The sequence below is a fragment of the Mesitornis unicolor genome, unplaced genomic scaffold (genome assembly GCF_000695765.1).
Source record: "Mesitornis unicolor isolate BGI_N332 unplaced genomic scaffold, ASM69576v1 Scaffold53491, whole genome shotgun sequence".
Taxonomy (NCBI): Eukaryota; Metazoa; Chordata; class Aves; order Mesitornithiformes; family Mesitornithidae; genus Mesitornis; species Mesitornis unicolor.
The window spans coordinates 1-16,081 of NW_010166816.1; the positions used below are offsets into that span (position 1 = coordinate 1).

The window sequence follows — 16,081 nt, forward strand, 5'->3', positions numbered from 1 at the left end:
GGTAGGGGGCGGTGGTGCCTAGTGGGGGCCGGGCCCCTTCTCGGCCTCGTCCCGCCTCTTGCCTTCTGCAGCGCCGTCCTGGCCCTCACCCCGATCCCTCTGTCCTCCTCTCCCGCAGGGACGAAGCGCACCGCCGCCGCTGCCTTCCACAGCAGCGCCGCGGCCCACGCCAAGGAGGACTATTACCAGGTGCTGGGGGTGCCCCGCTCTGCCACCCAGAAGGAGATCAAGAAGGCCTACTACCAGGCACGTCTGGCCGGGGGAACCCTGCTGGGGTGGGTGGGTGACCACCACGCCGTGGCCGAAAGCCTGTAGCTGCCCGCAGTCTCTGTGGTGCAGAACAGGACAAAACCAGCTTTGAGGTCTCGGTGTCTGGACCCGTTGCAGACAAGGGGAGGTGATGATGGGAAAGCTCAGCACACTGGTTTAGAGATCTCTTGGAAAGCGTGGACCACCTGTCCTGGCATCTCGGGTCCCCTTCCAGAAGGTCCTGGGATTGCTGGGAGACTTAGGAGCAGCTTCTGTAGTTCCTCATGTTGGGATGATAACAGAAAATGAAGGCTTTTAGTTGCCTAAAACAAACATAGTGAACACCAAGCCTTGTCTCATGTGTTTTTCCTGGTATCTGAACCATGCTAAAGTAAGGTACTTTTGTCTGTCCCTGATACTTGAATTTTTGTTGTTTAGCTGGCAAAGAAATACCACCCTGATACAAATAAGGATGACCCTAAAGCTAAAGAGAAGTTCTCGCAGCTGGCAGAAGCCTACGAGGTAATATGCATGTTTCTACTGTAATGAAAAGAAGGAAAGATTGGAGGATGGATGGGAGCAAACATTTATTTTGTGCATTTTCTGTTAAGCCAGGGCTAATTTTTCACATCTTGTACTTTGGGCATTGAGTGCTTCTGTCCCAGCAGTGTCTCCAGGAAATGACTTGGCCCAAATATTGGATTTAGCTGGATATGTTGTTTTGGGCTGTTTGAATTTGTGCCCTTTCTTAGTGAGTGACTGGCATGGATGCTGTCGTCACTGCAGTGGAATTATTGGTCAGCTTAAATAAACAACAAAACCTTGTCAGCAGTTACGAGCTGTTTGAGACAGAGGTGCCTTCCACTGTGCTCCCCCCAGCCCCGTTTCTTCTTGCTCTTTAGGAAGACCTCAAGAAACTTCTCTTTGCTGAGAAATCTTCTTGTGTTGATTTTTTGCTCTTGTGGGTTTGCACATATACCCCAGCACTTGTATCACCAGCTTTGACACGATATATTAATGATCAACTATATAATATAAATTACTGTTGCTTCTAAATCAGTAAGATCTTGTCATTTTCCTGATGATGAGCTGAGAGATACCAGAGAAGAAGGTGCTTGTCAGTAACTCATGGGCTGCTGAGAGTGGGGACAGCCCCCACCGCTGACAGGAGGGTTTGAGAACATGGGCTTGTGGTGGTCACGCCAGCAGCCGGGATCTCTCCCAAGAGACGCTGCTCTGCAGGGACGGGCTGCCCAGTGCTGGGGACCTGTACAGTGTCCTCACGGTGTCCTTTTTGCCTCGAAGGTGTTAAGTGATGAAGTGAAGCGGAAACAATACGATGCGTACGGCACGGCTAGTTTTGATCCTGGTGCAACAGGCACCGGTGCCGGGCGGCAGTACTGGAGCAGCGGCCCGTCCATTGATCCGGAAGAGCTTTTCCGAAAAATCTTCGGAGAGTTTTCGGGATCCCCTTTCGGCGATTTTCAGAACGCCTTTGACCAGCCTCAGGAGGTACGAAGGGTGTTTATTTTCTGAGCAATGACACAAAAATGGCAAATGAAAACCACAAAAACTGGAGAGGGACACTAGTCTGCTTCAAAGGTTGCTCCAGGAGTGAGCTTAAGCAAAGAATTTGCTCGGGGGGTGTCAGCGTGTGAGTGTCCCACTGTATGGGTGGGAGCATCTGTATTTTTGGTAAGCTGTGTGGACACATCGTCCATGCCTCCAGACAAAATACTTTTTCTAGACTTCAGCTCCTTCATCTGGTGTTTACTGATGCCAGTTGCTGCTGCCAAACAATGCCATCATTGTGGAGGCATCTTTTCTGCTGTACATTTATTTACATATGTCTGCTTTGATTTGCAATGCTAAAACCCACAAAATACCTTTTAACTATAAAACAAGCCTTCCAGCGTTAGGTTTGACTGCTTAATTGGCTTAATTTTTGCAGTGGAGCCCATAATAATGCAAAACCTGTCTTGTTCTTCGTACTGCAGCTAAATGCTCTCTTAAGTGTTGACAGTGTTGCTTCATGTGCTGCCTTCAGAAATGCTTGTCATTTGGTACTTCTGGCTTTACTAAAAATGGCCTGTCTTTTATAAGCAGAATTTCCTATTTTGTGCAGTCATCTTTGCTGATGTAAAGACTTTATTGAGGAAGAGCTTGGGATCCATTGGGATCGGAAGCCTTCTCCCTCACCTGTTGCTACATTCCCATTAAACAAACCCTTTGGAAGTATTAAGAGTTCTTCTAAGGGCAGAGAAAAAGCTTGACTTCTATTTTTACTTCATTCTTTTATATTTTTAAATCTCATTTCTGCTATGTAACTGCTCACCAGTCTGGTGTAATCATAATTCCTGTCATGTTTACTATCCTTCTATACCCTTTTTATTTATATGAGACAGATCATTGCTTCCTCAAGTGAGGCAGAATCCATCTGAATTTGTTTCTTCTCCCTTCTATTACTTGGATGTATTTTAAGCATTGTTTCATATTTGGCCTAAACAAATTTCAGTCTGCCTAAGACGGTATCGCACTTCAGCTGTAGCTTAATGCCCATGTTTCCTGTACAGTATATCATGGAACTGACATTCACCCAAGCTGCAAAAGGTGTCAACAAGGAGATTGTGGTGAACATTAATGACTCCTGTGAACGATGCGATGGCAAGGGACACGAACCTGGTACCAAAGCGCAGCGCTGTCACTACTGCAATGGCACTGGCATGGTAAGGCCTTTTTTAGACACAGGTTGTGCTGTGCTTTTCCCTGCTGGGGCAAGTCGGTCCCTTCCGCAGTGAGAAATTCTCACTACAGTCATCAGCTTATCTTGGGTAAAGCCGAGTTAATGTGGACTGGATGTTAATAGGCACTAGGAAGATTTTCTTTGTATTAAAGAAGTGCTGTGCATAGCTAGAAGCCCTAGCCTGCAGGGCTAGATCATCTGCTATTGTACATCCAGCAACCCATATTTATATAATGTAACAGTTCTGAAATTACTTAACCATATTTATATAACATCACAATTCTGAATTACTTGGGCATTAAATGGGATACTTTGAATTTATAGAGGCAAAGTGAGGAGGAAGGTGATGATAACCTAAGGGTAATCACGAAATAAGATGCGTGTTACTTACAGTAATGATCAAGCTTCAGGCTTTCAATTTCCACACCTCAAAATGGGTACCTGTGGTCAGTGTGTGACCAGAATACCTTTCTGTGCAGAACAGGAGTAGTTGGTCAGAGGAGACTGCAAGCACTTCCCACTGTTTCCTTGTGTGTTTCAGTCTGGGTGGTGACTTCCACAGTTCAGACCATAGCTTAGTTTCTGTAACGTTTTCCTGGACACTGGCAATAATTCATGCAGGTGGATTGTCCATGAATTCCTCAAAACACAGATATTTGTAGTTCCTTGTGAAATAGCACCGTGAGAAGCTCTGTTCCTGCTTCTGATTTAAAGCCTAGAGATGGAAATTACCATTTCCCTCGCCATGAGACACTTGCTCCTGGTAGCGATGGTTGTCAGTGGAAATCAGAATGTGATGGCAATTGAATCTGATCCAGCTTCTCACAAGCAGCTTCCTCTTTGGATTTCTGAGCAACCTCTTGTTTTGCTCCACCCCTTGCTAAAGGGTATCGCTGTCTTGCCAGGTTGTGTGTGCAGTCAGGAGGATCAGGTGTGCTGGGCCAGTCACCGGCTGCGTTTTGTGGAAGTGAAAAGTACCAGCACAATACCAAATATTTGTACAATCTGTTTTCTTCTCCAGGAGACGATAAATACTGGCCCTTTTGTAATGCGATCTACGTGCCGACGATGTGGTGGCCGTGGTTCCATCATAACAACACCGTGCGTAGTTTGTCGAGGAACAGGACAAACCAAGCAAAGGAAGACAGTGATGGTTCCTGTGCCGGCTGGTTAGTGGTGTACTTGTGTGCTGCTCTCTGTTCAGTAACTCTACTTGCTTCCACTCAGCCAACAGCAAGGTGCTTGCCTCCAGAGCATGGCTGGTCCCTGCCTGGTATGAATGTGAGAGCAATGTAAGGAGCTTTGTTGCAGAGAAGTTACCTTAAGAGCAAAGCAGGTTGACAGCTTGGCAATTGAAAGGGCTAGGAATGAGCTGAACTTTCTGGCCGTGGATGTAAATGTTTGCTTTACCTTTCCTGAGCTGAGGTTTTGGTTCTTGCATGGATCCTTCTAGGCAGCTTTTGAAGAGTGAAACTCAAAAGGTTTTGTTGCCTTTCATTTGTCCTTCATGAAGTTTGGGATGTGGGCTGGGAATTCTGAAAGCTTTAGCTTGGCTCAGAAAAGCGTGCTCATGGCCTTCCTCACCAGAGAGGATAAAATGAACGGTGGGGCTGAAGATGTGCTTCTTTGAGACCACTGTGAGTGAGCAGCCTGTAATTTTCCTGCAGTTTGTGCAGGCTGCCCAGTGTTCCTTAGTCTGATGCATTTCCCTAAAGAATTCTGTAAGGGGTTGGAGTCATGAGCCTGCTTGGAGTGTTCCTATCACCTCAGAGGTATAATTGTGTGCTGACACCTGCCTCCTTTGGCTGCAGCTCCTGTGGAGAGTGTTACTGTGTCTTGTGCTGCTGGATGTGCAGTGCTGCAGTGGTGCCTGGCTTTTGGGGATGGCAAGAGGTGTAGATACTCAAGTAATGTGTGGCTTATAATGCAGGGTAACATTCCTTCTTCTTTTCTGACTGCAGGTGTTGAGGATGGGCAGACAGTTCGGATGCCTGTGGGGAAGAAAGAAATTTTCATTACGTTCAGGGTACGTATTGTTATATTGCTGGCTGTTTTCAGTATTTAAGTTGGCTGCTTGTTCCCTTCGCAACTGCCTGGGGAGTCTGACTGAATGGGAGACTGAGGAGGAATAGCGAGTGATCCTTTGAAACAGCTGAGGTAACATGAGTCATGTGAACTTTGTGAGATAGCAGAAGATCTGCATTGTAACAAGTGGTGTAACATTAAGTCTGCTCATGAAGAATTGCGCTGCTTGTTCCAGGATGAGGCCCTTGTGGTAGCGTGCATCAAAATGTAGAGTAGGTTCTTGTTGCCTTGAGTCTTTGACTTGGAAATGTGAAGGAGCTGCCTGCTTGCTGTGGTGAGAGGCTGGCTGGTCAGGCCTCCTTTTGCAGATAGGCGTCAAGTGCTGCTCTGCACGTTTTGGAGCTGGGACCCTCTTCTGTAGTAGGTATCCTGTCATGCACGTCTCCGTCGAGGAGAAAAATCTTTTCAGTACCTTTTTTGTAGTGCAGGAGGATGTAATTGTCCAGCTTGTGAGGCCACTGCAAAGGTGCTTGCCTCCCTCTTCTCTTCTGGCTTTCCTCTGCTGAGGGTGCTGGACGGGGCAGTGCCTTCTCTGTCTCCGCAGAGTCATACTGACACTGATAAATTACCAAACAGGATTAGGGGAGGGAGTTGCTGAGATAGGAAGCAGGCGTCCTCCTAAGCCTCTGGCTAATTCCAGTTATGTCAAGATCTGTGTTTTTCTAAAAGACTGAACATTAACTTAGGCTTCTCAGCTGTGCAGTTTGTGGATGGTAAAGGGTCTGACTACAGCGTTCTGTTATGTTTTCTTCTGAGAACTTTCAAAGCAGTTTGCCATGAGAGCTCCATGGTGTTGTGCTCACTTCTCTTTGGAACTGCTTGCCTTTTAGGTTCAAAAAAGTCCTGTGTTCAGAAGAAATGGAGCAGATATTCATTCAGACCTCCTTATTTCAATAGCACAGGCTGTTCTGGGAGGCACAGCCAGATGTCAAGGCTTGTATGAGACAATCAATATCACGGTAAGTACTGTATGTGGAAGAGCTTGGGCATAAATCGATGTGGGACAACAGAGACTTCTCCTTTGCTGCAAAGGAGATGCAAATCTCTGACGTCTGCCAGTATCGCGTTTCAGACCTCGTCAGGATTGAGTGTCAGGTAGTTCGTGACCTGTTTGGTCACACCTCCTTTCCTATTGCTGTGTAGGGACAGGGAAAGGAGGGGCCTGGTGGATTGATGGACAAATCCCATCCAAGGTCTGCGGCCTGTGCAAGGTTCTTTACTCCTTCCTTCAAAAGCTTTCCCGTCATTACTGACTTCACTTTAGCTTCTGAATGTGTCCAGATCCATGAACATACCAGATCTCTCCTATCCTACTTTGAAGCTGGAGAAGTAGTTCATTTTTTATAGACATATAATTACTATATAAATGGTTAAACTGGAGTAACAGATGCCACCCCTCTCTGTTCACAGATACCCCCTGGTATTCAGCCAGACCAGAGAATTCGAATGAGTGGGAAAGGCATTCCCAAGGTCAACAGTTACGGCTATGGAGACCACTACATTCACATAAAGATAAAAGTTCCTCAGTAAGTAGAGCAAGTGCAAGTTTCTGTGAGATCTTACTTTTTGCAAAAGATGTTCAGAGAGATTTTGTGGAAATTCCTTACTGCTTTATCAAGATCATTACTTTCTCACTCTGCTTTTTATTCTAATGTGAAGTAGACTTTTTTTTTTTTTTAAATAATGCCATTTGGCAACCCAGCTCTAAAACTACTAAACCCTGGAAATACGTAAGTAGTTCTGGACCTGTGTATTTGCCTGGCTGTGATTGTGTCTGGATCCTGGTTATATAAACTCAGTGCTCCAGCTTGTAATGCGTCTGTGCTCTCACACCTACAGCTGAGAGGAGCTGAAGTCCTCGGCAGTTGCTTTTCAGATGGCTTGGCCACCCTCTGCTACTGTGGTGAAGGGGACTTGTTAGCTTGTATTGCTGCACTGGGCAAGGGAGGTAATTTCCTGAGGTCTCCACACCAGCTGTGTGTTCTGTTGCAGCTCCACATGGTTCTTAGCACTTATTTTGTGGGTTTTTTTACTGCAGTTTGGTGAAATGCAGTGGATCATATATCTCATTTTCCATTGGGGTTTATTAGTCATAGCTTGCCCATTTTCCGAGCCCCCTAGGGATTTGGAGTGTATGCCAGGTTTATCAATCTTGTACTTCCAGTAGCTGCCTCTTGGGCATGCTGCTGGAGAAGGTTAAGGAGGTCTGTAGATGCATCTGTCCCTAAAGACAGCCATAATCCCGCCTCTGTCTTCGACCTGCAGGAGGCTGACGGATCGCCAGAGAGCCTTAATGATGAGCTACGCTGAGGATGAGGCAGATGTGGACGGCACGGTGAATGGGGTCAGAAACACAGCATCAGGTGAGCAGTGGGAATTAGTGCCCTTCCTCGTGGCACTGGGAGTGCAGAGACCTTCCTGAGGGTTACTGGGGAGGAAGGTGAGCCAAGGTCACCCTAAGACAGCGTGTCAGCACAACCTGCCAAGCACGTTATAGTTGAAGTAGTTTTAGTATCATGTTAGTAGGCTGTAGCACAAGGCAAGGAGGTAGCCTCTTCCTAGAAAGCTTTACGCAAATACTTACTGGGCAAATCTGTGCACAGGTTGAGAGCAGGTATTGAGATACTAGGGGGTCCTAACAAGTTGTGGTGAGTCTTGCTGTGGTGATGAATGCTTTCTGCTCCCTGCTTCTGCCCCTGTGCCAGAAGGAACTTGTCTTTGTAGCAGAGGCAGAAAAAGACAGTGTGCTCCAGGCCAGTTCTGTGTGTCAGTTAATCTGTTCTCAGCACACGCTTCTGGCCGCAGTGGGGACGTTTGCCCCAAAAGCTGAAGGGGAGTTGTGTTGTCAAGGCTGCTCTAAGCCATCTTCTGTGCACATGGGGGAATCTGGGATAGGAATGTTCATTGGTGCTGAGTGTTGGCTCCAGTCAGTAGACAGCATCCATTGTGATGGAGGGAGCGAAGTCAGCTGGGAGCTTTGTAAAGCTGCTCTCCAGATCAAAAATTGTGATTCAGCAATTATGTGTTTTAAGTTTTAGGGGTGAAGTACTTGGCATCAGTAGCAGCTAAAGGTAAAATGTGGTAGAATAGCAAGGCAAGAGCTTTGTCTTTTGCTACTAGAAGACAATTTTTTCTTTGCTCATATTGGAAGTAAACATTTTAAAGCCAGTTGGATTTATTTTTATGCTTGAAACCAAACAAGAGTATTTATGATGCATAAAGCCAGGCAAAGGTGAGAGTCTTTCAAAGCTGCTAAATGATCCCAGGAACTTGGATCCTCTCTGCTACACATGTCAAAGCAGAGGAGCGTGGGATGAAGTTCAGGATATTGGAAGGCAGTATCCGCAAATATGTACCAATGTTATGCTTTTTAGTGCTTTCATAACACAGAAGTTATGTCTTTTCCACGTGGGTAAGCATTAAAGGTCAGCCTAGAGGGGAAGGGGAGACATCTCTAAGCATAAAACTTTCATTCCAGCTTTTTAAAGGCACTTATGTGCCAAAGGAAAAAAAAATGCTTTCCAAACTTGGTTTCTAAAAAGCAAACCTGCCAGTTTTTACCACAGTTAAGCAGCAGGTGGATTAAAACCAATGCCAGTAGTTTGCAGTGGAGAGACAGGCTGTTGCTGAAATCGTGTCCTTGCTGTGGGGAGCAGAAATACCCTGAGCGGATGGAGGCGTGTTCTGCCTCAGTATTTCCTACCATTGCATCAGTCTGAGCTGAGCAGTTAGCTGCAGGAGGACGGGGAGGACTGGACTTTGTGTTCTCTGTGCAAAAAAACCTTGAGGAGGATTTGTGGATTTTGTTGTTAGTGTTCTCCAGTGGTTTTACTGGAGAAAAAGCAGATTAGCAAAGAGATCTTTGTTCTTGCTGTAGCCACTTCTTGGAGGGACAAACAACTTCTCAGGACCTGTTTGTACAGGAAAATGATGCTCATTGTTGCCAGCAGGATTCCTTATCTGGACCTTTGTTCTGAAATACTTGTAGCTTTTTTCTTGCTCGCCTGAGTTCATTTTCTCCTTGAAGCAGAGGCAACTGAGCATTACATGAAGAAGGTTCCTGGTATGGTTTTGCACCGCTTTGCTGTAAAGGCTCATGACATGACCATGAAACAGGGAGATTGCTCCAGGAACCACCAATACAGCTTTTTTTTTTTCCCTGTAAAGTCATGGCTGGCTGTGGTCACGTTAACGACTTGTTTTTAGTGGCTGACTCAATTCCAAGCACTTGTTTCCGAAGCCTGTGGGGTCCCTGACTCGATTGTGCAGCACAAGCATTCCCTTGCCAGTTGGAAGGCTGGGGAGAGGGGCAGGGAGCAGTGTTACCTGGGCTCATGGTCTTCTCTTCCACTTCTGGGGTCCGAGATCTCCAGTGCTTCCACTGCAAGTGGCCCCGCACTGTAGCTCGCTGCCAGGTACAGCCCTGGGTGACTGCTTATCGGCAGAGATGCCCATGCATGAGAACGCTGGCAAAACTAGAGGACTTGATGATTCCTCATCTAAAATAACCCTCTCACTTCGTCAGGGGTGCTGGCTACTGATGGGAGATGTATCTGACTGCAGCCCTTTGCTGTTTGTGTCCAGGTGGCAGGGCCACGGCTAGCGCTGACGCAGGCGGGGATAGGCCTGAGGCTGAGGAGAACAAGGAGGGATTCCTTTCCAAACTTAAGAAAATGTTTAGCTCCTGACACCCCATCTGAGGTAGGAGGCCTCTTGTGTTTTATTGTTGTCGTTCCTCCACATCAAGCGGAACTTGCACTTCTTGGGAGGTAGAAGCAGCAAAAGCACAGCATTGCTTCTCACTTAGCCTCAGGCCTTCCAGCCACTGGTGTGAAAAGCCCTAGCTGTCCCCTGTGACCTGGAGCAAAAAGCCAGGGACTGAATTGCATTGTTGCTGCAGCGAAAAACAGCAAGAATACTGGATGCATCTTCAGGGAGGTTGCTGGCCTGCCCTGCAGCTCTGCTTCCTTGTCCCCTCAGTGGCTGTACCTGATTAAAGCACCGAGGGTGTTCCGTGAGCTGGTAAAGCTGGGATCGGGCAGTTCTGCTGCCACTGCAAGGCCCGGGCTTGCCGGGAGACGCAGGTGGGCCTGCAGAGCTGCTGGTGCTGATACACCAGGCTGAACTCGCCCCTACCATGGGCTTACAGCACCGGGAAGGAATCAGTCTTGGTTGTGAAGTGTAGCACAGCCCGCACCACAAAGGAGCACAGCGTTACAACTGGGGGTGCCATTTAGCTGGTGTTGGCCTGCAGTGAGGGAGCGGGGCAGACGTGAAATCATCTAAGGCAGGCACTGGTGTCTTAGGTTCCAGGGGCTCAACTTCCTGCTGTCTTCAAACTCCTCTATTCTGTGTGACTGACAAAGGGTGACAGCAGCTCCGGCAGGGAGGTGCTCTCATGCCTGCACTTGCAAAGCAGGCTGCAGGGCTGCGTGTCTTAGGCCGATTCAGTCAGGAAACTTTAAACTTTGCTCTTGCTTCAACCACAGGGAAGCGTTCTACTGGCAACTAGGAGCCAGCAGCAGCAGCAGATTGTCTTTGCAGTCGGGGAAGAATCTTTCTGGCAGCAGGCTCTGGAGAGTGAAGGATGTCAGTCAGCAGCACGGTGAGAACCCCAGCTGGAGAGGCTACAAACCACTGAGGCACCAACCACCATCAGGATACAACCCCCACCCCGCGTCCTAGGACATGGTAATGAAGGAAAACGCCAGCTTTGCAGAAATGCAGCGCTCTCTTGAGGTTGCTCCACAGTCCCTACTGCTGCTGGAAGCTTATTTGGTAAACATTAAAGCTGAAGTATTATTTAGAATACAGAACAGTAGAAATGTGAAATAAAAATTGTCCTTCCAGCACGGAGTGGAGCAGTTTTGCTGTATGGAGTCCGAGATGGCTGCTGCTCACTCAGGTGCCCTTCTGAATGCTAGATGTGCTTGGTGAACTTGTCACTGCTTTTCTCCTCCCAGGAGATGTGGTGGGTCAGTGAGTTTTAGCCCTGTCTTCACACCAGCCCTCCTGGCTGTCCTGCACACCTCTGGGGAAGTCTCCCTGTGGCTGGGACTTGTCAGAGCCCCACTGCCCTGGCTCCCGCCACGGCCGTGGGGTTTCTTAGTCCTGCTGATTTCCTGCACAAAGAGCAGTGATGGAGTCTGCACTTTGCCTCAGGTTTCCCTCCTGCCCCTCAAATTAAGTAAAGTCACACCACAAATGCTGTCACTTCTGAATGGGTACACATTTATCACCAAGCCCTTTGCCAGTTTGGGACAAAAATCTTTTATTACATTAGCGCAACACCTGTAGCCTAAATGATTGGTCAAAGAGTCATTGTTCCTACATGTGTGAGATTACAAGTGAAGTGGATTGCTCCTTCCAGGTGAGCTCTTGCAGTGAGTACTTTCATGGTTCCTGTAGCCTGCTGTTGCTAGTTATACTGTGCAGGTACCATCAGCCCACATACTAATCGACCAGTTAAACAAGGACATGTCGTAGTCTTGCCCTTCTTAATTTGCTGAACTAAAGCACGTGTTGCCTCCTGATTAAACTGTCTGTAAAGTGATTCTGTATCCATGTAAATAAGATTGACTTCATAAAGATATTTAACACATGCTGTGCCTTGCTGCCTCGTCTGCTCTTCCAGCCTTGTCTGTTAGCCCCTTTCCAGTCCCAGTCTTGGACAAGGAGAGGACAGGGCTAGATGGCTCCAGCATCTCTGGTGGCTGTGGTGGACTCTAACCACAGGCAAAGACTGCCAAAGCCCAGAGCTCTCAGCCAAGCAGTACCGTAAGCATTTGGTGGGGTGGGGGAAGTAGTTTTTTTAAGTGACTATCCTAAAGTTGGACAGTCTTGCAAAGGTTTTGTTCAACTCACGGGACAGGGATTGAAATTATATCTAGGAGCCCAAAGGTGGAGCTGCCTGCTGGCTTGCCTGTGGTGCCTGAACCTGCTCCAGGGAGAGACCCCAGTGTTTTCTGTTCGCTCAGGAGCCTGCACCTATGCTGGCTGTGGGCTGGCCGAGGGCATCAGCACTGGCTGCAAAGAAGGCACTGCCCTTTGGAGCCCAGAGGTACTACGCGTTCAGCCCACCAAGTAGTGCCTAGGAAAGAAGCTGAGTGTGAGAAAACAAGCTCCCACCACCCTACAGCCACGAAACTAAGCTAAACACACACCTTTCTGAAGGAAGCGCTTCTCCCACCTGCCTGCCTGCAGCTGTACAGCCTTTCCTCCCATTCCAGTTGTGTAAACAGCCTCAGCCAAGTCGCAGGAGAGCCCTGCAGCACACGCATGGCCCAAAGCTCTTTCCAGCTCTGGCAGGGTCAGCCTTTCCCCAGGGTGCTCCTGGAAAGGCGGTGTAGCCCAGCACAGCCCACCTCATGGCCGGGTCCTGCTGCCTGCTGCAGAGCTCGGGTGGAAGGGGAGCGAGGGTGGGCTCAGAAGGCGGCCTTGTTGTCCGCCACCCACTGCTGGAAGGTGCGGGCCCTGGGGTTGAGTTTCATGGTCAGGTCCACGTTGCGGTCTGGCTTCAGGGCATAGAAACGGAACATTGCAGCCATTTCCTTGGCCCCAGGAGAGCCACTTTTCTCATACTCCTCCGGTGAGATCTGCAAAAATAATCGGGGGGGAGACACACACACACCCCCCACTGTCTTCACAGGGCAGAGACTGCTGAGGCCTTTCCCTTGTGTCGCACAGATGCTGAGGAGCTTGTTCTGGCTCTGTCCTGAGCCAGCTCCCCTCAAACCGCAGCCACGGGCAGGGCAGTGCTGCTGAGCACACTCCGGCACAGCTGGCCTGGGCAAGGGCTTGGGCATGCAACCCACTTCTCCCAGCTGCCAAAGCCCAGAGCAGCTATGAGGGAGTCCTTCCCTGCACAGGGCACAAGCCATGGCTAAGGAGTTCTCAAAACAGGCTTGGGGGATCCCAGAGCACAGCCCAGGCTGCCCCTGGTACCCCAGCACCCAACTCCCTGCCTGAAGCAAAGGGTGGAGCCCCGGGCTTCTACATTGTGTGGGGCCCTGGGAAGAACAGAGCTGCTTATTTGTCCCTGGCAAAGCAGAACCTGCAGCAAGCATCTGAGGTGCTCAATTTCTGCTGACACATCCTTCATTCTCAAAACCAGGAGCCACCACACCCCTTGTCCCTTGTATCGGCTGCCAGAGGGGAGCAGTGCAGCCAACGCGCAAACATAAAACACAAAAAGTCATGGGGCAGGGAGAGGCCAGAGCACTGTAAGGGTGACACAGCAAAGCCCTCGGGGAAGACCTGCTGAAGGGAGGGACAGGCAGCACAGATCTGTTCTGTGAGTGCCCAGCCCCACCAGCAACTGCCAGGCCCCTGGCTCCTTTGTAGACTTCCTGCTTCAGTTAACCCTCAGAGGCCGGCACTGACTTGCCCAGGCGCACCCATGGGCTCCATGAGCGCGAGTTGTCTGCGTGATAATACTAACAGGACGGTTTCGGCGCCAATGTGTGCTCCGGCTGCACGCAGGGGCAGCGGGACTCATCCTGCACACCAGTGCTGGGTTGTACCAAGCCCGTACACCGAGCTATGAGGCTCTGCACCCCAGCAGCTCCTGACCTTGCTGCTGGGGCAGGACAGCACTCGTTTTGCTACTGCTGTTTGTGCTCAGCCCCAGCACAGGAGCCCTGACTATTCCAGACCAACCGGAGAGTCTGGGTGTGCTGCTGCCAGGCAGGGGTGCTCACCCAGAGCCCGGCTAGGGCAGCAACCTGTGAAGCACCCAACTGTCGGGAAGGCACAAGGATCATCCACCCCATTCCCACCTCACGGCAACCTGTAGGGCCTTAAGTCAGCTGCCCCCCCACCTCAAGAGCATCTCATACACCCAGGGACGCTTCCTACCTTGCTGGCTCTCACGGTCTTGCCTGTCTGCTGGGAGAGGACAGCGGCATACTCTGCCTCGGTGAGCTTGCCAGCACTGAGCCCGATCACTTGGCCTATGTATTGCTCCGGGGACTTCAGCAGGCAAACCACAACAGGCCCAAAGTCCTCCACTGCCATCCCATCCATGGGGGTGTCCCCCATGGGCAGTGCTGTACGGGAGAGATTGAGCCTGGTTAGAGCGCAGTCCAGTGCCGAAGAAGGGCTAGACTTTTCAGCACCCAGCCTCTGAACATGAGGTAAAGAAGTGTGGCAAGCCATGAGAGCATCTGCAGAGCTCAGCTGAGACTGCAGGGGCCAGAGGAGCACCATGACTCGCCTGGATCTGCAGCCTCACCTCTGACCTCCCAGCTGTAGGGAGCTGGGGTGTCCTGAGACACGCTGGGATCTGCAGAGCAGCCCTCAGCACTTAGAAACCAGACTGGGATGTCACTCATTTCTTGCAGGCCACCAAACAGGTCTGAAGGACCATAATGCAGCTGTGACTGGCTGTGGGCAAGCTGGCACAGCCTCTTTTACCCATCAGTCTGCAGCCTCAGTGGTTTCTCCACTGCCCAGAGAGCCTCTGCACAGTGGGAGGTCCATGAGAACTACAGGACAGTGACTTGGAGAGCGAGCGGTCCCATCGTACCCAGGACATAGGCGTCTCCCTGAGGGTCCTTCTGTGGCTTGAAGATGGAGAGGAAGTTCTCAAAGTAGAAGGGCAGCCGGATGGTTGTGGTGGGAACACCGACTTTCTGGAAGTACTCCTCCACCACGCCTTTGCCGTCAAAGTGAAGCACCTCCAGCTGGCCCCCTGTCAGCTGTTTCACATTCTCCAGGCCGCTGTACACGACGTGGCGCAGACCAAGGCGCTTCGACAGATCAGCAAGACACTTTCCCTGGGTGAAGAGTGCAGCCAGCCATGAACAGGGGAATGAGACATGCTGTGGCTCTCATCATAGCACCCTTTCCCAACGTTGCACTGGGCATGAGTGCAGGATCCAACACATGCCAGCTGAGCAAGCTCCTCAGCATCTGGCACCCTGAGCCCTCAGCTGGAACCAGGGCTGAGCAGACCCAGCGAGCCCTGTGTGTTGCCCAGGTGAAGCCGAGTCCTCTGCTTATACCACCCTACACCCTCAGAAAGCCCACACACCCTCCAGCTTTGATGCTAGCTCCTCCATCAAGCACACAAACACCAGCCCTAAAGATCTGCCAGGGCAACGTACCTGCCCTAATGTATCTTATCTTTTGTTTGCTGCCATCCAGGCATGGCAATCATGCCACCTTGAGAAATCACTCCTGGGGGTGAACACCACCCTTGAGGAAGGCCCTGGGATTTCTCATACTGCAGCACATTTTGGCCCCAAAGCTGCAAGTGCAGAGAAGTACAGGACTGCAGGCAGCGACAGTCCTGGCTCAGCCCCGGGAAGGTTCTGTGGAGCTGAGTCTTCCCACTCCTGCTACTCTGGCTTCCTGGCAGCGCTCTCCACCACACCAAATCTTGTGGCATTAAACCACTGCCTGAAGGAACCAGATCCTGGAGCCATGTGAGCATGAAGGAACAAGTTTTGGCTTTGCAAGAACTGAGACTTGGTTTGTTTGTGAGGCCTCAGGACTTTTCTGGACTGGGCACTTGAACCATCATGGCTGGCAAGCTGTCAAGAGCTGTCCTATGACCCCCACCCCGATGTCACACGATTCTCCCTCGATCCCTCCCTCCCAGGGCGTTTTTCCTGTGGTCCCCGTTACAGCAAGCACCCGTACCTGTGCAATTTCTTTCTCTTTGCTGCCATGCTCCCAGAAGCTGGTTACAACAAAGGCTCCGTAAGCACCTGCCAAGGCCAGCTCCAGCGACGGCTCATTGTCCTGATCCGCCTTCACCACCTCAGCTCCCCTACACTTCAGCTCCTTGGCCTCCTTCTTCAGGGGGCTCCGTGTCACTGCCCGGACCCTGAAGGTCCCATCTTCCAGCAGAGCCCGGGCCACGCAGCCCCCCTGGGCCCCTGCAGGTGCAGACCTGTTAAGATCCTGGCTTCCCGCAGGGCTCTGCTCCTAAAGGGAGTTGGGACTGCAAGAGGGAGCTGCTGGACCCCACGCTCTGCTGTGACACAAGGGCCAAGTCCC

The 16,081-nt window shown here is 50.3% G+C and overlaps 2 protein-coding genes across 2 annotated transcripts; one reads left to right on the forward strand and one right to left on the reverse strand.

Moving 5' to 3' along the window:
* Window positions 1-118: 118 nt before the first annotated feature.
* Window positions 119-10,858, forward strand: DNAJA3 (DnaJ (Hsp40) homolog, subfamily A, member 3; the record flags this gene model as incomplete). Its single annotated transcript, XM_010195073.1, has 10 exons — window positions 119-246; window positions 688-771; window positions 1,555-1,761; window positions 2,823-2,975; window positions 4,014-4,161; window positions 4,954-5,018; window positions 5,908-6,036; window positions 6,488-6,603; window positions 7,343-7,440; window positions 10,567-10,858. Coding segments are annotated over 10 exons (1,151 nt in total), but the record flags the coding sequence as incomplete, so codon positions are not given.
* A 1,643-nt stretch (window positions 10,859-12,501) lies between these two features.
* Window positions 12,502-15,960, reverse strand: NMRAL1 (NmrA-like family domain containing 1; the record flags this gene model as incomplete). Its single annotated transcript, XM_010195074.1, has 4 exons — window positions 12,502-12,672; window positions 13,934-14,124; window positions 14,604-14,853; window positions 15,722-15,960. Coding segments are annotated over 4 exons (851 nt in total), but the record flags the coding sequence as incomplete, so codon positions are not given.
* Window positions 15,961-16,081: the final 121 nt, after the last annotated feature.